Source organism: Protopterus annectens, chromosome 7.part0, assembly GCF_019279795.1.
Source record: "Protopterus annectens isolate FY-2018-M chromosome 7.part0, PAN1.0, whole genome shotgun sequence".
In the NCBI taxonomy this organism is placed as follows: Eukaryota; Metazoa; Chordata; order Ceratodontiformes; family Protopteridae; genus Protopterus; species Protopterus annectens.
This window is the reverse complement of record NC_056739.1, coordinates 1,695,947,384-1,695,971,702: the sequence shown is the minus strand read 5'-3', so window position 1 is coordinate 1,695,971,702 and position 24,319 is coordinate 1,695,947,384. Positions and strand designations below refer to the sequence as shown.

The 24,319-nt window shown below is 42.3% G+C and overlaps 1 protein-coding gene across 1 annotated transcript in view; it reads left to right on the top strand.

The window, feature by feature from the left end:
• Positions 1–24,319, top strand: part of POLG (DNA polymerase gamma, catalytic subunit) — a 1,518,109-nt gene that overhangs the window by 1,110,068 nt on the left and 383,722 nt on the right. The window contains exon 19 of the mRNA XM_044078211.1: positions 5,018–5,140. Coding sequence (XP_043934146.1) covers positions 5,018–5,140 — 123 coding nt within the window. The remainder of the gene's footprint in view (positions 1–5,017; positions 5,141–24,319) is intronic.

Below are 24,319 nucleotides of genomic sequence, written 5' to 3'. Positions count from 1 at the left end.
CTCTAAAGTTACTATTGCTTGATGGATTTCTGAGTGCATTTTGTTGGCTTATCGAGCCAAAGGGTTATCTCCATCAGGACATGTCTGGGCACATTCCACTAGGTCTGTTGCTACTTCTGTGGCCTTTTGGTCCAGGGTTTCCTTAAATGATATCTGCTCTGCAGCTACCTGGGCGTCATCGGACACATTTAGCTCCCATTATAAATTGGACCTTTTTTCCAGGGGCAGGGCATCCTTTGGCTCAGCCGTGCTCCGGAACATCCTTCCATGAGGACCTCCCAGGGTTTATTGGTAGCTGGGAACTCTGTCCCACAGGTTGAAGACCAAATGAAAACAACTTCAGATAAAAAAAGTATGTACTCACCATAATGTTCCATCTGAGTTGTTGCTTTTCATTGGTCTTCAACCATCCCTCCCTCCTTCCCCTGCCTCTTGTGGGCTGTATAGTGGACCGGATGGAAGAAGCATAGCCCTCTTATTCTGGCTAGTTCCTTTCTTGATAAGCTTTTTGGGTAATGCCAGGTTTATAGACATAGGTCTAGGTTGTGATGCTGCTGTTCTGCAACAAACTCCATCTGAGAGGAGGAGGGAGACAGAGCCATTATGGGTAGGTGAGGAGCTTGGATTCTATGCTGGAGTGTGTGGCTGAGTCGGATCCAGGTCCCACAGGTTGAAGACAAATGAAAAGCAACAACTCAGATGGAACGTTATGCTGAGTACATAACTTTTGTCTGTTGTTGAAAGTGCTAGCATCTTAACATTATTGAACTGCAAGGCTGAAGGAGTGCACACTCACGCATTCAGCATTAGTAGGAAAAAGATCTGTCGCTTCATCCTAGTAAAGCACAATTGTACCACAATAACAAATAGTTTGTTTCATTATATCAGTGTATGCATGAGAACGTTTACCTCACTATTCCAGCAAGTCAGTAATGAGTCTTTCTCTGGGAGTATTTTAAATGAGTCATGATAATTTTTTTCTGGTTTCATGAGATCTCGTCTGCAGTCATTTTTGTTGAAACATGATTTGTCAACAGTGAACATTAGATTTCCAGGTACTGCAAAATATTTCTCCTGGTTAGTTGTGCTCCCATGCCTTCTATGTCAGGGTATGCCACCCTTTCACCCTACTTAAGCCCTTAGATTTTGGGGATTTGAAGAAAGGAGATTGTGTTCTTTGAGTTGTGTACTCAGTCAGTGTTGAGCTGTTGAGTTGTAATGTTGCCATTTTTCTTCATTATTTTTCATGTGTAGTGCAGTGCAACATTATCTGTGAAGATGCTAGATATGCATTAGAATTTACCTTGACAGTAGTTCTTTTGTGATAATCTCTTGCAAACATTTTAACATATTTTTCCTTTTTTCCTTCCTGTTGATAAAACTTAATTAACGGACATCTTGGTTTAGAAGGGTAACCTTAGATTCCAGATAAGTGTGATTATTCGGCTGCTTCTTCCTCTCATTCTTCTTTGAAGGCAAACAAATCCCATTTTTTCTTATACAGAGGGAAAAGCTATCAATACTTAGTGTTTTTTTATTGTGTGTATATGTTTGTGTGTGTTTTTGAGAGGCAGAATCACATTTGGTATGCCAGTGTGTGTAGTGCTTGGCAACAGTTTTATTAATATAGATATTTTTAAACACCTTTGTCATGAAAGGAGATGCTGCCAGCCCAGCTGTCTGGAATTTTGTAAATAATTATATGTCATTTGTGAATATCAACATGATTTATATAGAAGTGCGACAAAGAGAGATATTGCCAGCACAGCTGTCAGGAATTGTGTAAATGGTTATGTGTCATTTGTGAATGTCAACATGTTTCATGTAAGATGCTTGTGTAACAGCTGCATTAGAACTGTATGTTCTGTGTATATCAAACTGCTAGTACAGAAATGTGTGTTGAAAAGGTATTTTACAAAGTACTGAGCTTAAAGATGTAATCACAGTCTGCCCTACTGGATTAGAACAGAAATGTGCCTGCAGTATCGCAACTGTTTAGATGCATATATGTTAACAATGGAAACTGAAACACAAGAGGTTAACTTAAGCAAAATAGCTGAAATTAAAGTACTTTATGGCCACGTAATAAAAGGATGTTTCAGTGCAGCAACAGACACAATGTCTAGAACTAGAAGTTTTTTTGTATTGTCTTGAAAGTGTTTGTTTTATGACTTCCAGGATCTGGCTTAGATCTAAAAAAAAGCCCTTGTTTATATATTTTCACAGGTAGATGCTAAATGCTACTATCTGCATCAGTGGTTGTTTTTTCACCTGGGATAGAGTCAGATGACAAGTGATGTCATCCTGCAAGCTATCCCAGCAGTAATATTTGATATATTAATTTAAGAACTCTCTGAGAGAGACTGAGTATTCTGTATTTCGTCTTTGACCTGACAGCATCAATACCCACTTACCACATCTGCCTTGCTTGCTATGTAAGTTAACTAGGATATAGTAATTCTTTAGATATAGTCAGGAATATAGCAAAGCTTAATTTAGATGTTTTTCATTATTCATTTGAGACTGTCCTGCAATGTTGTTTTAAATATTTCCTGTTATTTTGAATTCTGATGTTACTGTAATTATATACTGAGTATTTTATTCCTCTTTTATTATTTATTATTAAATATATTTAAACCTTTTAATGTGGCTGATATTTGAGAGACATATTTAAGTTCTGAGAGTCCTTGCATATTTATTTGGTGACACTGTGTAGGCCACTCCTAATAGCTGTGCTCTTGGTCAAATTACCATGTGTATTAAACAGTAACATTACACAGTAGGATTGGACACCCTTTGTTAAGGGCCTTAAAGTAGCTGATAAAGAGTTGGCTGGTGGCAGCGAAAACAACCTTATAGTCTGGGCAGAAGGAGGCATAGGTAGTAAACCTGTGCCAGCCTTTCCCAGGTGTGTGTGTGCTACTTGGCCAAGGAAACAAAGCACTGGTTAGACACAGAGGGTGCTGAAGGTCTTGGCTTGGCTAATCAGTTGAGATCTCAGTTCTATAACTGTGCCAGTGGGGAGTAGTATTGGCGATCTGGAGAAAGAGGGTGAACCCAGCTCCGGGCTGACTGTGATCTCTGTTTGCTCTTAAGGGAAATTGCACTTGATACAGAGAACTACATCTGGAAATACTCTGTATGTACTTGTCATCCTCCCAATGTACGTCCCCCACTGGTGCTAATGGTGAGGATTGAGGCTCCTTGATTACTGTTGCCAGTGGTGGGACATCATAGCCTTTATTGGATTTTCAGTGACATAGGCAAACTTACATTTATATTAAAGCAATAAAACCATAGTAAAACGTTTTCTTTTACAAGCATTATACATCACATATATTGTTATATATCATATTATCTAAGCAACATTACATAAATTATTCAATCACTTCCTTTTGTTAAACCTCATTCCTCCTGCAAGCCATTTTTCTGCATGAATTGTTCCAAACATTTCTATTTTTTTATAAAAAAGAAACATCTTTATTAAATTATAGGTTCATAGGTTCATAGATTAGTACTAGGCTAACTGCCCTTTTGGGCCATTTGAAGCCTAGCCAGTTACCCCATGTGAGAATCAAACTCTGCACCTTGTGTCTTTAAGTTAAGCACCTTAACCATTATGTCATCCTCCCACCCCTTATGTCATAGGCAGTCATACATTTATATAAGTGAAAACAAACCACATTGACATATTTTTAGTTGCAAACATTATACATCACTTATAATCTCTCCAGTCATCGTCAGTCAAACATTACATAGTATATTCAAATCCTGCCTTCTTTTAAATTTTATTCCTCCTCCAAAACATCATTCTACATGTATTTCTCCCATAATTATATATTTTTTCTATGTAATTTGCTCCCTTTCTAAAGATTCCATTTCCAGTTATTTTATCTCTATTACTATATTCAGTAATTGTTTTTTTGGCAGCCACCTTAATTAGACTCAGCAACACCTTACTATGTTTAGGCAATTCCAATTTTGTATCTTACCTCAAAAAATAATTTCCTTAATTATACCAGATTTGTTCGCCCAGTATTCCTCACAGAGTAGTCTGCAGGGAATTTTTGAAGTCTGTCAACTCATTGCACTCCCAAAAAAGTGCTCCCAATTACCTCTTCTAATCAAAGATCCAATATCTTCTACACTTGTTGCATGTTTGGGAGTCATGTGTGTATGTATGTGTGTGTGTGTGTGTGTGTGTATATATATATATATATATATATATATATATATATATCATTCCATCATTTATTTGTGAATTATTTATCCAATCTTTCTTCTCATTCCTTTCTAACCTCCTCTGATTGATTCTTATAATTATTATGCAGTATTTTATATGCTGTACTGATTATCCCTTTTTAACAGCAGCTTCTGTTCTAGATTCTGATAAAAACTCTTATCAGTGCTGCTTTTTCACTTAGGATCCCCCTATTTCTTTATCTTTGCCTATACTCTGATATCAGTCCTTGATAGGGAAGACGGTCTCTACCCTGCATTCCAAATAAATTCTTGGCCTCTTCCCATTCTATTATCTTTCCCTCTCTAATTATTTGCTCCCTATACCTTGGTTTCTTTGCCAGTTTTCTGTAGTAAATTCCAGCCCCTTCTTGCCTGTTGTTTGTATCCCTAATTGCAATCATCCCTATTGGCAGAATCTCCTTTTTTCATTCCCGTATGAAAATAATATCCTGCATGGTTATTATTTTTCTCCTTGAGGATCTGCATCCAAAATCTCAGTCTCTCCTTGTTTCTTGAGAGTCCTTCTTGTTTCCTCATCATCCTTTTCCACTTTGAATTATAGCTTTCTGCTTGTGCTGTGTATAGGAGACTTAATTGTGTTGCTCTGAAATACCCCTTCAAATCAGGTAATCCCAGGATATTCTGGCCTTATTTTCTCTTGGAAGAGCCTGTCAAATATTTCCTGTTATGGTTTTTATGCGGTTGTATGTTCTTTTTTTGTTAGCATTTGGTAACATGATGTTTAAAAAAAGTTCATTCTGCTTTGTATTTGTAGGTATGTATTGTCTGAAGATGGTGAATGGCTAGTCAAGGAACTAAATGTCCCTATTGAGAGGGCAGAGGATGGAACCATAACCTGGAAAGACATGCGGACAATACACCGTGAGGCTGCTAAAAAGTGAGTTCAAAATTACTAGATTTAATAAGTAACTAACTAATCTAACCTAATGAACCTATGGTAAATAACTTGTTCTTTCCATGACACCTGGTTGCTTTCATCTCCATCTTGTAGAGAGCTGTAAAAATGTAGCAGTCACAAATCTCATTGACGAAACTAGGACTGTGATTTTAATACTGAGAGATATGTGGTTAGGAAGCCATATAGAATTAATAAACCATTCTTTCAGGAAATGTTTTGTTTAATACGTTCATGCATTCAGACTAAGGAATCTAAGTGAACCCAGAGCCATGATGTGCATTTTTGTTATGTATGAGATACTCATGTAACTCATTGGTTTGATGGGACAGATCAGGTCTGACCTGTTTACAAAGTGATTGTCCAGTGTAGATTACAGAGACTTTTATTCAGTTAATATCATGGGCTAAAGAAGTACCCCTAGCCAGCATGTGGACTTCCGTTTCTTACACAGACGTGATGTTGGTTGCTTTATCTTTTGGGAAAGTTTGATCTCGTATTGAGAATTCTGTCTTCAGCAATCAGCAGGACAAAGGCTGGCAGGACTTTATGCCACATGTAAAACTTTCCCAGGCTACTGACCCTTCCTGTCAGACAGAATTCTGTATGAAAGGAACTTTCTCCAGATCTCCTTTTACCACACACTTGAAATTATCACCTTTTCTAAAATGGTCCCAGGCTACTTTGGATATTTTCCTTTATTGTTAGTACCTTTAGGCAGGATTTTGTCTTTTTCATCACTTTGCCTCAGGGCTATCTTAATCTGTATTTCTAAGGACATTTTTTTCCAATATTTCTACTTTTTCAGAGAGAGTTGCTGATTTGCCCTCCCCCTGCCTAAGTGTTTGTTTCTGCCTCAATATATCATGTGTTTTGCTTGTACATGAGCTTGTAAAACTATTACTGTTTGTCAAAAGGTTGAAATATCATTTTCTATTGCCTTTTGTAGGAATTGCTGTTGAAATTACTCACTGTGTAACAGGTTGCCTTTGGTTGGTTATTCTCACTGTGGTCTAAAAAAAAGTCAAAAGATTTCAAGAATTATAACTAAGACTGCCCTGCAGGATAAATATACCATGTGTGATTAGCTTAAGGGACGTTTGCTTCTCTACTGATTGTGGTATTTGTGGTGCCTTTAAATTACCTGCCATTAAAGACAGAAAAATTAAATTAACATTGGAAAAACTTGGAAGTAGCTCCTATTCTCCAAATGAAACGTCAACATAGAGGTCTGTCTCTAGAGCAACACTTTCTACTTCCCTTCAGAGGCTTCTACATGACTTGAAGACAAATAACATAAGGAAAAACGTTCTTCTGAACAATTCAGGGACCCAGCTCTAAGTCTGGTTTGTAGAAATCCCAGCTCTGAAGCTGCTGCTTGTATCTCTTCTCAATCCAGAGTCAGCAAGCCTTCAATTGTGATTTAAAAGTGTTTCCCTAACATTGCCCTAGAGCTTAGTGTGTGTGTCCTCTGTTTCAGATGTTAAAGAAATAAAATGTTTCTGCTCATGCTCTTTTTCTTCTACATTGAAGATGAATAGAATAAATAAAAACAGGAATACAAGACTCTTACTGATGTTTGAGTAAAATTTGAAACTCCCTGATGCTTGTTCTCAAGAAGGCAGTGGAGCTAACTGTAGTTCTGGTTTAGATTATCCTGCAGTTGTGGTACTGGAGAATGTCAATGTAGTTGTGAACATTTTCAGAACAGTTGCCCACCCAAAGGCAAAAATAATTAGCAAAACAATCAAGGGCACTGGAGTCCATCTTCTAGGGGAAAGTAGTCTCTTCCTGAAGACCTTGCTATAACTGTACTACTCTGAGTCAGTCTGAGGTGTTCTGCCCTTACACTTGTCTGTGTGAAACATGGCCGCAGAGGACAAGTGGGTCAAGACAATAATATCCAGAGGTTACACAAGTCAAATTTCTTGTCCCACCATAGCAATACTCCCTCCCTGAGACGGATGTCCCTTATTTTTAGAAGAGTATAGAAAGAAAGGAAGTACTTTGCCTCCTTCAAAAGCAAACTGCCTAAGAGGTCCCCACCTGACCCTAAAAGGGCTTGGCTTTTTCTCAAGATTCTTTTTAGTTTCAAAGAAAACAAAGAACTACAGGCCAGTTCTTGATATGAACAAACTAAGCTAGTATGTACATCTCTAAAGAGTCCTTTTACATGGTCTCATTGGAGTTCTATCCTTCCTAGGCCATCTGAAGGTGACTGGATGTACTGTTTGGAATTCCAGATGCATATCTGCACAGCAGCATTGCCAGGGATGTACAATTCGTAGTGGAAGCCAGTCATTACTAGTTCCAGGCCCTTACATTTGGGTGCACCACTGCCTACAGGTTGTTCACAAAGTGCATGTCAGTTGTTGTGGCAAACCAGAGTCAGCTAAGTACCAAGGTGTTCTGTACTTGCATGACTTGCTCCTAGTTGATTTAACATTGGATGGTTTGATAGCAGCCTGCATTTATCTTCTGACATTCTTTACAAACTTTGTGTCAAAGTGAACACTGGAGTGTCACAGCTGATGCTAATTCAAAAGCTCATCTTCATTGGGTGCTTCCTGCATCTTGTGCACTCATTCTTGCAGGGTCTTTTTATCCTTGGATATGAATCCACCAGTCTTAGATGTTGTGATCCAGATCATGCAGGGACAGTCAGTTCAGATTCTTTTAGCTTCAGGACCTTAGAACTGATGGCATACATAATCTCAACATGTTTCTATATGCTCGGTTATACATGAGAATACTTCATTGGATACTGAGAGTGCAGTGGAACCATCTGTCTGATCTCATGATCTTTCCCATCAAGATTTCTAAAAAAACTTGAAGTATCATTTGAATTGCTGGCTACAAGAGTTCAACCTTTCTCTGGGGACACTATTCCTAGCTTCCAGTCCCATTGTGGCTGCTGTCATGGATGCATCTGCTCAAGATTTGTGGGAGGGCATTTTCAAGGACAAACAATCCAAGGTATATGGTCACAGATAGAGGCCAGTCTGCATATGAGTCTTCTCTGTCCTCATACCGCTCAACCTCTTAGGGCAAGAAATCTGGACAAGAACGGACAAAATGGGGACGACAAAGGTCCAAAAATAGGGACAGATTTTAAATTTTGCTGTTATAAACTTAGAAAGTTGTTACAGTAACATGGATTGTGTTAATGTACATTTTCTGTATGGTTTGAATTCTAAAACTCAAATGTATCTCATTATTTAATGACTTCGGTCCTGAGATCATCCCAGTGATTTGCCAGAAAATCACAAATTTTATGAGGAGAAACCAGAAATATGAGGAAAAATCTGGACATTCTGAGAAAATCTGGACATTTGAGAGGTATAGTTGTCCTCATCTCACTATAGACATTTTGTGACTCCCTTCCTCATGGTATGACTACCATCCACACCACCAGTATGGATTTGGTTTGGTATATCAGCAGGCAAAGAGGAGTGTTCCAGTCTTACCCCTCTCTACCCTGATGCAGTATAGTATGGGAATGAGCTGCATTGACAAATCCCCTTCCCAGTCATATCCCAGAAGGCAGTTCCTTAATGGATCAGCTCAGCTGAGAACTACTGATGCCTCACTGGTTACCTGTTAGACTGTAAGACAAAAGCTTTTATGGTGATGGCTTTAGCCTGGTGCAGTCACTTTACCTACCCAGCCAATACCAAATCTAGCAACTAGCAAAAAAAAAAAAAAAAGCTAAGCCTGTTTCGTACCATTCCTGTAACTAGTGTAGTCCAGATTCAGATTTGATGTATCCAAGACATTATGTAAGCTTTTGAGCCCCCCCCCCCCAAGCTTTCTGTGTTGGAGGGAAGCCTTCTAGCTTCTCAGTGGGAGTGGTAAGCACTAGGTAACCTATCTACCACATAAGGAGTGGTTTTGGCCCAGAAGTTGTAGTTATTGGCTGTTTGGGCAGTTTTTCCATCTCTCTCAACTTTCTGATTTAATAGCCCACATTTGCACTTGTTTCCCCCCTTTCCTGTAACTAGTTTAGTCCAGATACAGATTCTTAGTTTTAGCACTTGAATTTTCTTATTCGTGATCAGAACTTGTTCAGAACTTGTTGTAAGCACTAAATAACCTACTAATTACTACAACACTCACCCTTCCTCATTGCCTAGAGGAAAACAGTTTTGGTACATACTTTCCTCACTTGCTTAGAGAAAAACAGATCTTGTACTCACTTTCCTCACTTATCTAGAGGAAAATAGTTTTTTATTCAGGCATGTCCAAGGGTCAGCTCCCAGTGCTCTCTCCAGTGTATCTGATGAATTTGGGCATCTTGGGGCAATGTAGAAATTGCCTCATGTACACAGACAACCCCCTCCTCCTACCACCCAGCACTACAACCTGTGAGAGATGCACTTATCTAGCCAAACTGGAGGTAAGGCTCTCTCCAACCAAGACTGAACTTCACAGTCAAGAGGAGAAGATAAACACTTGCACCAAACCACACTCATCACATAGTCTCACTAAATCTACACCAACAAAATCCACACACAGAAGCACAAAAACATTCGCGAAGGCTCTCAATAATAATCTGCTCAAGCAACAGAGACCTCCAAAGCAGAAATGCAAGCAACCTCCACCCCCCAACACAAGCCAAATGACACATAGCCCGCAGATTCAGTGTGCCACTCAACCACAGCCAATAAGGCAAAACAATGTACCCAACACACTAGTCATAGGTGACACTCTAGTCAAGCACACTGATGTCCCACTCACCAGGCTAAACAAGGAGAAGGTTACTGTCAGCTGCCTGTCAGGTGCCAGGATCCGCCACATAACCCATGCACTCAGGTCACTTCACAACAAGTACAAATATTACTCTGTCATTGTCCATATTGGTGTGAACGACCTGAGACATACCTCCCTGGACTACATGAAGAGACATGGAAGAGCTCTTCGATCTTGTAGCCCAGGCAGGTATGACCCTAGCCCTGAGTAGCATTCTGCCATCACCCAGAATGATGCTGCAGTACAAGGACAAAATGATTGACTTCAACAATTGGCTAAGCTTCTGGTGTCATTCTAAAGGGATCCAATATCTGTCTGCCTGGGATGACATGGTCGACAGACCACAATGCTTTGCCAGAGATGGCCTGCACCTGTCACCCCTGGGATTCCGGATACTGGCTAAGGTTCTTGCCGCCCCTGTAGTGCCGTTTTTAGGCAAGGGTCAAATCACAAATTCACCACCATAACAGGAACAGGCAAGCAAAAACTGAGGGTGATGCTACTCAATGCTAGAAGTCTAACTCTCAAAATGCACTCACTCGAGGCACTCCTTAAAATGGAGAACATCGATATCTGTGCAGTGACTGAGACCTGGTTCAAGGCTCCAGAGAGCACCCCTGCACTACCAGGCTATAACTCATACCACACTTTTCGGCCATGTAACCTGGACCGGAACACCAAAGGCGGAGGTGTGTCCATATTCATTAAGGATATCCACACCTCCAGGCTAGTTGCCCAGCATAATGCAGCCGAGGTTACAGCATAATGGCACTAAATATACAGACCCAACTGATATTGCCAACATCCTGGCAGATAGGTTCAGTGCTAACTTTACCCCCCTCTCACCCCCTAAAGAGCCCATCTCTTTACCGGAAGAATGCAAAGTTCCTGTAATCACGGCTGCACAGGTAAAAACCATACTCTCCAAAGCCAAGAACACAGCATCCATGGGACAAGACAACATGCCAGGCTGCGTTTTACATGAACTACAGAACGAACTGGCACCCCACCTAAGTACCATGTTCAATCATAGCCTCACCTCATGCTTTGTGCCTGCTGAATGGCGCACAGCGACGGTTATCCCACTCCATCATCGACCCCCGGGAACTACTGCCCCATTAGCCTGATGAGCCTGGTCTGCAAGGCCATGGAACGTATCATCATGGAACTTATAAACAAAGACATTGGTAATCTCCAAACTCTGGACCCCACCCAGTTCGGATTTGTAAAAGGCAGATCATGTCTCCTAAACCTGATAGATTTCTTTGAAGCAGTCACCAAAGCCGTAGACAAGGGTAAGGTGGTTCAAACAGCCTATCTAGATCTTGCCAAGGCTTTCGACACCATCCCCCACTCTGGAATTATAGATCAACTCACTAAACTAAGTATAAATCCCTGTCACAAGATGGGATGCCAACTGGATCACTGACAGAACCCACTCTGTGAAAGTAGTAGACTCCAAATCCGACTTCAGACCAGTGATAAGTGCAGTACCACAGGGTTCAGTCCTGGGTCCTCTCCTGTTTGGTATCTACTTCTCTGAAGTACAGGCTAACACAGAAGGTCTTTGGCTAATGAAGTCCGCAGATGACTGCAAACTAGGAGCCATAATCGAAGCTTCTAATGATGTGGACATCCTACAAAAGGGCCTCACTGAAACAGATACCTGGTGTCAAAGCCATGGCCTCAAACTCAATGCCAAAATGTGCATTGTCATCCCCTTTGGTAAAAACTCTGTACCCATGACCTACAACATAGGCGGTAGTATACTTAACACTGAAAGTGTGATAAAAGACCTTGGGACACACAGGTGGACAGTAGTCTCTCCTTTGATAATCACATCACCACAGTAGTCAGGAAATCCTTCTACGTGGCACACCTCATCACAAAAGGTTCTCATCCAGAAAAAGAGGTAATTGTTCCCCTCTACTCATCACTCATTAGACCCATTATAGAGTGCAATGCCCCTTTTGGTATGTACCTCACAAGACATTTACAGCAACTGGAAAGGCCGCAGAAATACCTCACAAAGAGGATCACCGGCCTCAAACAGATGCCCTACGCAGACCGTCTCAAAAAACTGCAGCTTTACTCCGTCGCATATCAGCTACTCAGAGGTGATCTCTGCCTAACACACAAAGCTATGTCAAACCCAGAGCTTTTAGACATGCTCCACTTAAAGAAATCCCAATCCCTCCGAGCTACACACTCTAGGGACCTAAACCTTGTCACCACAATAAACAGAACATGCTGGAGGGATAGATTCCTGTCCCAGAGACTTCCCATACTCTGGAATAAACTACCTATCTATATCAAACAAAGCTCCTCATTAGCACTCTTCAAGAAAAGTCTTGATGATTGGATGGGAAATAAGAAATTCACCCCGGGGATCATTTCTGTGGCTCTGCTTGACAGTGGCACAGGAAAATAATATTCTTAGGTGGCAAAATCCAGGGTACCTTTTTGGCTGGGCTTGTATAGGCCCCAGGGCCGATAGCCTAGTACCAACCTATGAACTTCTTTTCCCTTCTTCTTCCCTCTGGAGGGCATCCTGAAGATGCATTCATACAGAAATGATCTCTGGAACTCATCTATGCTTCCCGTCTGTGGCTCCTCATGTTTCTTTACAAGGCCAAATTGAGCAAAGCCAGTGTCATTGTCGTAGCTACATATCAGCTCTGAAAAGTTTTATTTTCTATTGCTGTGCTCTCATCTTCTGGATAAAGCCCTTCTGGTGAAGAAATTAATCAATTTTGTCTGTGAGTTGCTTAAACTGATAGAACTGTTTCTGTTTTACATGTTCCATTTTGTTTTCTGTTTTGATTAATCTCCTTTGTCTGCTGGTTTTTATATGTGGCAGATAGACATTTAAATTACCCAGGCTGCACATTTCACATGCTTTTTTGCTGATAAGACTCAAGGCCGGCAAAAACTACAAACACTGTTTGTAACTCCCTCCTGGTTATTTTTCCTGCCCAGCCTCCCATTCCTTGATCTGCATTTAAACCTGGGTGACTTTTTTAGCTGCCCATACTATAAACTGAGCTTTGTAAGCGCCTCTTTTTCTACACTGCTATTGATATCTTAAATTATTTGATGTCCTTCAAGGATGCATCTGCAGTCATCACATATGGGTTGTCCTGCCTCAGGCAGCCCTTCGGTCGGCCGGATTCCAAAGTCTGGGTCCGGCGTCGGCTGATGTTGCCCTTTCCCCGACGTCAGAGCGCCTGGGGTATAAAACCGTCAGCCGACGCCATCTTCCTCAGTCTTTCTTGCTGCGTGGTGCCCGAAGCAGAAGCAGTTTGCAAGTGCCGGTCGGCCAGCTCCTGTAATTCAGCTACCGAAGACTTCAAAAGCTAAGTACCCCGTTGGGGACTCTTTCTTGCCTCAGCCGATGTCAGATAAAGTTAATAATTGCTTAACTTGTGGGAAACAAATACCTCATAAGGATTTCCACTCCTACTGCCTCCCCTGCCTAGGCCCAGACCACGACGTCTCGGCCTGTTCAGCCTGTGCTTCCTTCAACCGACGCACTCTTAGACGTCGAGCGGAGTTTGCAGAGGAATTTTTTGGGGCTAGTTTTTCATACAATATGCCGTCGGAGACTCCGACTTCACATTTAATAAAGAAACAGAAGGACAAGGACCGACACACGCGGGCCGCGGTTTCGGCTGAAACCACGGCCAGGCCTACCGCAAGTGTCTCGGCTGAAACCGAGTCCTTGGTACTTCCGACCCCCGAAACCGCTCAACCGACAACCTCGGCCCTGGAGGCCCCTGCTGAGTCGGTTATTGAATTTCCTTCAGAAACTGGTGTCTTGGAAACTTCCGACACCATTCCTCTAGACAAAACTACACCAGCACATGGTGCAGCTAAGCCTCCTGCATCCATGTCCATTAAGGCATTCACCAGGGCTAAAGCTGCTAAACATACAAAAGCTATGCCTCCCAGGGTTACTCCTCAGGGACCCTATACAAGTTCACAGATTCTAACCTTAGCAGAGGACTTTATTTCCTTGATTAGGGGCTCTCAACCCCACCCGGACAGGGGCTCTCAACCTCCTCTAGACAAAAGGCCCAGGGTTGAGCCCTCTGATCCCCACTCCTCAGAGGAGGCCTCTGATGGCTCTGCTCTCTCGGACTACCAGGAGGAGGCTTTTTCGGCCTACGAGGATTCTGATGCAGTGGAATCAATCCCCTCGGCCTCCCCTCCTGAAGAACTATCCTTCGGAGAGACCCTTCACACTATGAGAGAGCATTTCAAATGGCAGGGCCAGGAATTCTCTGATTCCAGGAAAAGATTAAGAACTTTTCTGCATTTACCTCAGCATAGACCTTTGGCTATTCCTCCTGTTTTGAATGTCATTGATGATGTGTACTCTGAGTCTAGCATAACCCCTGACACTCTTCCTCCGGCCCCTGTCAAGCCCGATAGGTACTACAGGGTCCCGGACTCACATCATTTTCTTTACAAGGCCCACTCTGCTGATTCAGAAACTATTTCCCAGTGCCCTAAAGGGGTTGCAGGTGCCACTACTAAAAATCCACTCCCCTCTGAAAGGGAGTCCAGGGCTTTAGAGAGATGGGGTAAAAAGGTGTATACTTCTGCTACTCTTTCTATGAGGGCATTAAATTGTCATTTTCATATGATACAGTACCAAGAGTATTTGTTAGATGAATTGCATAAGAAACTGTCTTCACCTGAACCCCTAGATCGCAAATCACTTCAGGATCTGGTACATAACTCCCAGCAGGTTAGCAACCATTTCTTACAGTGTGGTTATGATGCATTGGAAGCTTCATGTAGGTCAGCTATGACAGGTGCAGTCATATGTAGGCATGCTTGGCTGAAGGAGCAATCTCTGCCAGATCATGTTAAAGCTAAGCTTCTGGATGCTCCACTGGAAAAGCAAAAGTTATTTGGCTCCACTGCTCAGGAGGTCTTAAAGAAATTTGAGGAAAAGGCAAAATCTGTACAAACAGTCAAAGATTTTCTACAAGTCCAACCACCAAGATTCAGCAGAAATTGGCCTACCAAGAATTGGTCCTTTCCGGACACAGAAAGAGTTCAGAGAGGCAAGAACAGGCGTGCCAGAGGTAGAGGGCAAGCTAGAGGCTCCTACAGAGGACGTCAATGGCAGCCTCCCAACCAGAGAGGTAGTGCAGGACCTACAACTGCTGCACAACGACAGACTCAATGACTTTGCTTTGACTCCGCCAACCAGGGCTCAATTAGAAGCACCTTTGGGCGGAAAGCTTTCTTTATTCTCAGAAAATTGGCACAGTATTACAAGAGACAAATGGACACTGCAAATAATAGACAGAGGATACAGGTTCCATTTTCACACACTGCCAAAAAGAAAAGGCATGCCAGACCTGCCACCAAATCAAAGGGCAGAGGCTTTGAAACAAATCTCCAACTTAATGCAAATGAAAGCTATAGAGAAGGTTCCTCTTTCAGAACAAGGCCAAGGATTTTATTCCAGACTATTCCTTGTTCCAAGAAAAGAAAATCAATGGAGGCCTATTCTCGACTTGTCTACACTGAATACTTATCTCATTGTGCCAAAATTCAAAATGCTGACTCTACAGCAACTCCTTCCCGTGCTGGGCAAGGGGTCTTGGCTGGTAACTCTAGACCTCAAGGAGGCATATCTGCATGTCCCTATCAGACAAAGTTGCAGAAGACACCTCAGATTTCTTGCAGGTTCAGAGCATTATCAATTCTCAGCATTGCCCTTTGGCTTATCTACTGCGCCCAGAGTATTCACGAAATGCCTGGCATCAGTAATTGCACACTGCAGACTTCAGGGGATTCAAATATACCCATATCTGGACGACTGCCTTATACTAGCGGACAGCCAACAAACTTTGGTAAAGGATTCGAATTATGCCATCCACCTACTGCAGGCCTTGGGATATACAGTCAACATCCACAAATCAAGACTTGTTCCATCCCAAAGAATAACTTTTCTGGGTGCGGATCTAGACACAACCACCCAAATGGCTTTTCTCACAGAAGAAAAACAAAGACAACTACCGGATTACTTCAGGAATCTGACAAGACAAACTCAGCTGACTGCAAGGAAAATCCTGCAGGCCCTGGGTTACATGGCATCTTGCATTCTTCTGATTCCACAAGCAAGGCTGCATATGAGGAAACTACAATGGTACCTAAGGAGTTTATGGACTCAGCACAGTCACAGCTTAGAAACTTTGATCCCACTGATTCCATGCCTCCAAAAGGAATTTCTGTGGTGGGCTCAGGCAAGCCAGTCAAACAGGGGTCTGCCCTTCAGCAAGCCAATAGCCAGCCAAACCATTACAACGGACGCTTCAGACCTCGGTTGGGAAGCACACATGGAGGGCAGATGTATTCAAGGACTATGGTCGCAAAACGAGCTACGCATGCACATAAACTAAAAGGAAATGCTGGCAGTGATACATGCAATCGAGGCCTTCAAACTCTTTCTGCATCAAGGCCACCTGCTAATAAGGACAGACAACACCACAGTTATGTGGTACATAAACAAGCAAGGAGGCACCCATTCCTACCCTCTTTGCAGACTGGCAATGAATCTATGGGAACTTTCCTTGAAACTCAATATAGACCTGCAATCCCAGTTTGTGCCAGGAAAAGACAATATACTGGCAGACAGCTTAAGCAGAAATATCATGGATGCACACAAATGGATGCTGCACCCAGACATCTTCCTACAGATAACACAATCATGGGGAAGGCCAGACATAGATCTTTTTGCCTCCCCCCACAATCATCAGCTGAAGAAATTCTGCTCAAGGACATATCACCCACAAGCATGGAAATTGGACGCCCTATCTTTCAGCTGGAGAACTCTAACGGTGTATGCATTTCCACCTCTTCCATTAATGACCAAGGTCTTACTGAAGATCAGGACAGAGCAGCCAAAAGTGATTCTGATAGCTCCGGACTGGCCAAGACAGCACTGGTACCCACTGTTAAAGAGCATGTCACGCACGAAACCATGGCCTCTTCCTCAATGGCCACTTCTCCTGACACAGCACAATTACAAAACTCTGCATTCCAACCTGAAAACCTTGCAACTAACAGCCTGGAAAATACCTTGACTCCTCCTCAGGATAAGCTATCCAAGAGAGTGAAGGATATCATCATGGAAGCTCGCTGGCCTTCCACAAGAAAGGCATATTCAGCAAAATGGAAGAGATTTCACACTTGAAGCACCACAAAGGGCCTAGATGCAACAGTGATGAACATGGCACATATCCTGGAATACTTGGCAGAAATGCTCCACAATGGCCTGTCTTACTCTTCCATTAAAATTCATGCTTCAGCAATTTCAGCAGAGTACAATACTGATCCACCTGTCTTTTCTCATCCTCTCCTAAGACAGTTTCTAAGAGGAATTAAAAACATCAATCCTCCAAAGACACCTCCAGTGCCTACTTGGGACCTTAACTTCGTGTTGGAAAAACTAACTCTGCCTCCCTTTGAACCAGCAGCATCCGCAGAACTACAGTTGCTTTCTTGGAAGACCGCCTTCCTTCTGGCCATAACCTCAGCAAGAAGAGTATCTGAGTTATAGGCCCTCATGGCAGTACAGCCATTTCTTATTTTTCATCAGGACAGAGTCTCATTGAGAACCAATCCTTCATTTATGCCAAAGGTGATATCCAGGGTCTCATTAAACCAAGCTATTCACCTGCCTACCTTCTTTCCAAATCCACAAAACAAAGGGGAGAAACTTCTGCACACCCTGGACATACACAGGCAGTTATGCTACTACTTGGACAGAACTAAAAGCTGCAGAAAAACTGGCCAGCTGTTGGTAGCATATGCTGCTGGTGCACAAGGAAAAGCAATTTCCAAACAGACAATTTCAAAATGGATAGGGAATTGCATTCGTTTTTGTTATTCCTTTCATGGAAAAACTGTGCCAGCTAACATTAGACCTCATTCCACCAGAGCCACAGCCACCTCCACAGCCTTCTTAAGAGGGGTGGCTACCAAGGACAGTTTAGAAGCTGCTACATGGAGCTCTGTGCATACATTTTCCAAGCATTACAATTTACCTTTATATTCCAGATCCAGAGCAGGCTTTGCTACGGCAGTCCTGCAGGGCATTTTAGCTACACCATCCTTTACATAGATCCTCCACCCCCAGATTGGCTATGGTATTCTACCCATATGTGATGACTGCAGATGCATCCTTGAAGGACATAGTACAGTTTTGTACCTACCATAAATGTAGATGTCCGATAGGTATGCATCTGCAGTCAGGGTTACCCTCCCTCCTTCCCCTCTTTGGTATTTATTGGGTACTTTTTTCCCTCTCATAGCTAGCTGGGGTTATCTATTATGGTGTATTTGTTTTATATATAGGTATGTATATATATATATATATATATATATATATATATATATATATATATACTTATATATTTCTGTGCATGTTTGGAATTTATTGCATTTCTCCAAATTTAGCCTTCCTTTGAGGGCACCTGGCATCTGGGGCAAGAAACACTGAGGAAGATGGCGTCGGCTGACGCTTTTATACCCCAGGCGCTCTGACGTCAGGGAAAGGGCGACATCAGCCGACGCCAGACCCAGACTTTGGAATCCGGCCGACCGAAGGGCTGCCTGTGGCAGGACAACCCATATGTGATGACTGCAGATGCATACCTATCGGACAATCTACATTTATGGTAGGTACAAAACTGTACTTTTCCCTTTCTTTGTGCTTATTTTGAAAAAAAGTGCATTTTGCCTCTCATTGTCTGTACTGCTGATTTACTTGCTCTGAATGCATTATTTAGCTAGCTGTTGTTTACAGTAGTGTATTTTTACAATCTAACTAGCTCTTTTCTGTGTTTTTATGTCAAGAGGACAGAGGATTTTCCATATAGTGGCAGTGGGTGGTAGCCTGCTCTGTAAAGGTTATGGAAAGCACACTAGAGATTCCTGTATTTAGTTGTTTTATTGGGTAAAGGACTTATTAATCAGCTTACCTTGTTTTTAGTGCCTGTATAATTTTTGCACATTTGAGGGGCTCTTGACTTATTTCTTCAAAGTGAAGTACTTCTATTGAACAGTCATGCTTTTATAAACTGTTAAAACTACACTGCTCTTATTTTGAATTACTATTGCCTTTCCTTAAGTTTAAGTTTGTTTGTGGTAGCATTTCACTCCTGACACTCTTTTACAGTGCTTTTAGATTAGGACAACTGGGATGATTCATCTAGTGGCAGTAGGTGTTTGCCTGATCTGTCTGAGTTGGAAGCACACAAAAGGCTTTACATGTAGTCATTTATTGGCCAGAGAACTCAGTGGTCAATTTTCTGTATTTCCAGTGCTGGTATACATTCAGCACATTTGCACAAAGCTGCTCGGTGTGCCATTGCCCTGTACAGGAACAAACATCTGGAAACATTGCTTATTTTCATTATACTTTGAAAGTGTGCAGTGCTATTTATTTATTTGCAGTGCACTTCTTTAAAGTTTCATTTTCAAACTGCTGTAAGGGCTGCTGTTTTGCACTGAAATACATTGTATCTAGTATTTCTTAGTTTATTAGGCATCTGTTTGTGTTTCTTTAGTACTTGGGCTCTAGACCAGTCATTTTATATTAAGAAGGTGAAAATTTGCACTCTTGTGGCAGGAGAGGGCTGATTTCACTTATCTGAACTTGAAGTTGCTGGTGGGAAAGCTCATTGTCCGTGTTACCAATGTAAAATAATTGGTAACCTTTTTTTTAACATTGGTAAGATGGAAAGGGTTTTACGGCAATGTATATATGAACATTTATATGCCATTAAACATAGCCATCTTGCTAATGCTTTATACAAACATACCACGGTTTGTTATAACTTCAACAGGTTTCTATTTGGCATCGTTGACAGGGTGCAGAAGGATACATCCCGTAGGAATTGGGAGAATTTTTGGCTATGAGGAAAATTTTATTAGCAACTCTGAACGCCAATGTTTCCAGTGGTCTCACTGATATTAATTTAATGCCCCTTCTTAAACACAGGGCTATTAATATGTATTAGGTTTATAGCAGTGGAGTAATTATAGTTAATAGTAAGGGAGAATAATGGTTAAAGGGTAGGCATATTTCTGGCCATTTATACCTGTTTACTCAGGGTTTTAATAATATTTGTATTGTTTTTATTAGGTATTTTTAAATTCCATTGAGGGAATTTATCTTATTTTTCACATTTATGTTTCATTTTTAGTAGTTTAGTGTTATTTTTTCATTCATTGTCATTCTTTAAGAAATTTTTATGTTAATTGTTTGATTGGGTTTAATTGGTGGATCATGTGACCTTGTTAATGGTTTTTAAGAAGGTGAAATGAGTGTGTGATTTTATTTTGAAGAAGTCCTTACTGATACAGGACGAAAGTGCTTAATAAAATTCTTTGGTCTTGCTTGGAGTATTGGGCAGTTATTTTTGGCAGCTTTTCCACCTCTGGTTGTTTTTTTACAAGTGTTCTGGTTTTGGCCAAGTGTATGCTGTTTGTTTTTACTTGGTTATTAATTGCACATCTTCCATACCAAATATTATTTGTATTTCTTTAGAGATCTACTTTCTTTGTTATGCTTTCTCTTCCTGGTCCCCCTGATACATTCTCACTACTGCAGATCAGATTCCAGTTCCTACCCATAAACAGTATTCCTTGCCTAAAGCTTATTATTTCTCTAAGCTCCATAATAGTTTTATTTGGTATATAAACACATGCCATTGTAATCCTGCTCCCCTACCAGTAACCCCTTACTACCACAAATTTACCATCCTTGTCCTTTTTTCCTTTTATGTTATGATTAGAATCCCTTTGGCAATCATATCATTAGTCCCCTTTTCCTGTGGCAGTTAGTATCAGTACATCCCTTTTCCTTTCTATTTGATATTCTGCTAAATGTCCACCCCGGAATTTTTTGTCAAATTTACATACACAATCCTATTCAAATGTGTCTCCTCCTGTAACTTTTCATTTGCATATTATACTTTTAATATAATTCAGTACTCTTTGCTTTTTGTCTGCACTTGTAAGGTCATGTACATTACTGTTAATATTGACAGAGTAGCCATTCTGATGAAAAAAAAACTCTTACTGCCACGTATTATATTGTGACAGTTCTTTTGAATAAGTTTCCATATTACAGTTTACATGCTCATTTAAATGACTGTCAAGCTGAACTTCAGTGTAGTTTTTTTTTTTATCCCTGTTTGAACACTTGATGTTAAGTTGTCTATCTCGCCTTCATTCTTGCTGGTTGGGATCGGAGCCAATCCTCGGCTCTGACTCAGCCATCTTCTGTAGCTCGAGAGCTGTTTACTAGCTCGAAGCTGCCCCTTATCCCATGATGCCTAGCAATAGCTACCCAGATCTTGTTTGCCACTTCAGCTGCGAGGTGTCGTTTTTCTGGCTTAGGCTCATATAAAGTTTCTTTATAGAACTTTTTTACTAGAAATAGTCCTTTTTTTAGGGGTTATTGTTAACTGTTAGTCTTATTTTTTGTTGTGTTAGCTAGTGTGTATTTGTAGCTTCTTTCCCTTCCTTCCTTGTAGAACTCGTTTAACTTAGAGAGTTCTCCCCCTCCCCCCTTCCTTATCCTTTTCTTAACAGGTTAGCCATTTAGGTTTGAGGCTTTCCTTCTACCTTCTTTATAGGCTAGCCGTTTAAGTTAGAGGATTTCCTATATAAAAAAAAAAAAAAAAAACCTTTAGCTTTAGTCTGTAGTATAGTGTGTTTTTGTGTAGACTGTATTTTGCTTTGTTAGCTATTGTTGTATTTCTTGTTACAGGATGTCAAAAGAATCCAAAGTGTTTGGGTTCAAGAAGTGTGACTCATGCTGTCAGAAAATGCCTCTGACAGATGGGCACACTTCTTGCGTTTATTGTTTAGGCGCTGTGCGCCTGCAGGACTCTTGTTCTATCTGCCATGCATTTAGTCCAAGAGTTCTGCAGAAGCATAAGAATAAGCTTATTCTTAGGGGTCTTTTAAAGCCCCAGAATTTGCCGGCCAAGACCTCTCAGCCTGTGAAATCCCCCAAATCTGCCAAGCCGTCGGCTCCAAGTTTGGAGTCGTCCTTGGTTCAGACTCTACCTGCTACTTTGGTTCCTCAGTCTCCCCTGCTTCAGAGTGAGCGCAGTCACAGATCTTTTCACTCCTCTCGATCCTCTAGGCTGTCTGATCATGATGTTGAGAGAGTGGTCAGTAGGTTTCTAAAGTCGCAGGCACTTGCCAAGATGTTGTCCAGCCCTCCTCAACAGGTGTTGGCTCTGTCCACTTCTATCGATGTTCCTCCTCCGACTCCATTGAGTTCGGAGCCGGAGTTCATTGGGGTTCAAGTAGTGGAACCATTGGTTCTGATAATTCCTTCGGTTCCAATCCCCTCGGTGGTGCCATCTGTCGAGGGATCTGGGCACCGGGGCTCCCCTCGTTGGCTCATAGGGGGCGAGTGGCATCTGATCCCTTGTCCGACCCCGTTCTCCCTCTCGGAGCTTCGGAGCAGGTGAACTCTTCTCCTACATCAGCCTCGGAGCCATCTCGCTCGGTGCGGAGAAGGATTCCGATTTCCTCGGAACCGGAGCCTTCTCTGCATCATGGCAGGAACGCCTTCGATGTCATGAGGAGTGTGCTGGCCACTGAGTCAGTTCCACTATCTGCCCCACCGGCTCTGTCCCCTGTAGTGCCTGTACCAATCTCTGCTCCTCCTCCAGACCCCAAGCGTGGGGAACTGGCACTTCAGGGCACCCCATTGGGTATTTCCTCTTCTTCTGAGGCATGCCCTGATCATTCAGAGGAGTCCCCTCATAAGAAGAAGTGCAAGAGGAAGCACATTGACTCCTCTGAGTCTGTCACTTCTGATACATACTTAGATGATTCGGAAGGGTCCCCGAGATCCCCCTCTGAAGATGTTCCCTTCTCGGACATCCTAGAAATGCTTAAGCAGAGGAGGAACTGGAATCCCCTAGCCCCTACCGAGGATGAGTCTGTATTCCTGGATGCGTTAGGTTCCCAACCTTCCACCTCCTGGGTTTCTCCGTCTTTCGATCCACTTATGTCAGTGGTGGCTTAAAAGGCTTGGTCAGCTCTGGATACAGTGGAACCAACTCCGAGGAAACCTGGCAAGTTCATCACAGCACCCCATGTTAAGCAGTTCCTTACCAAAGGTGTTCCTGTTGATGCCATGGTGGTAGCAGCAGCCACCAAAAAAGAGTTTGCGGAGACCTCTTTGTCTGTCCATCCTCCTAACAAGGAGTCTAGGACCACGGACAGATACGGGAAGCGAATGTTTGCTTCAGTGAACTTTTCTATGAGGTCACTGAACTACTTATGCCATTTTACCCGGCTTCAGAGGGATCTCCTTAAAGAGCTCGGAGATACCCTTCAAGATCCATCAGCTGAGGGGGCTCAAGCTAAAGTAGCTTTCCAGCTGGCGATGCTTAATTCTGTAGTCAACTCCTCCATGAGACTCATTTCCTGTGCAGCCGATGGTGCGAGTAGAGCCGCAGGTACGGGTGTGGCCCTTAGGAGGCATGCATGGATGAGGCTGTGTAATTTTGCAGAACCCTTTAGAGCGTCATTCACCAACACCCCCTTTGATGGTTCCTTTCTTTTTGGACCACAGGTGAAAGACACTTTGACTAGGTCTGAGCAAGAAGGCAGGACTCTCTCTGCCGTGGGAGTCCGTTTTTCCACTCCTTCTAGACCATACCCCAAGGGCCAGAAGAGTGGTAAAATGTGGTTCAGAAAATCCCAGGGAGCCTCGCCTGACACACGTAGCGATTTTTCCTCCAGGGGCAGAGGGGGAAACAATAACAACAGATGCCGCCCTCTTGGCAGAGGGGGTCCGCAGAACCAGGGCAACAGAGAATCTTTCTCTGATAAGCCCTTTCAGCATCCCTGAAGGGTTGCCCGACTGCCCGCTTCTGGAGGCAGTCGGGGGAAGACTTTCACTGTACCCAAAAGCCTGGCAAAGTTTAACACAAGACAGATGGGTACGGTCCATTATATCCAGAGGTTACAAAATTCCCTTCTGTCAACCCCCCTTACCATCAAGGAAATCCCTTCCAGATGTTCCACCTAATCTGAGGGACCAAGCAGTAATAGAAGTTTCAAAACTGCTAGAAAAAAAGAGTCATACAGGATGTCCCGGCAGACCAGCATGGATCCAGAACTTACTCAAGGTTCTTTTTGGTACCAAAAAAGACAGGGGACTGGAGACCGATTCAGGATCTCAGCAGACTAAACAGGTATGTACAAAGAACAAAGTTTCTGATGGTCATGCTACAGTCCATTCTACACTTTTTGGGTCAAGACAGTTGGATGTGCTCTATAGATCTTCAGGATGCGTACTACCATATCAAAATGGACAGGTGCTCCAGGAGATTTCTTCGCTTCCGGCTG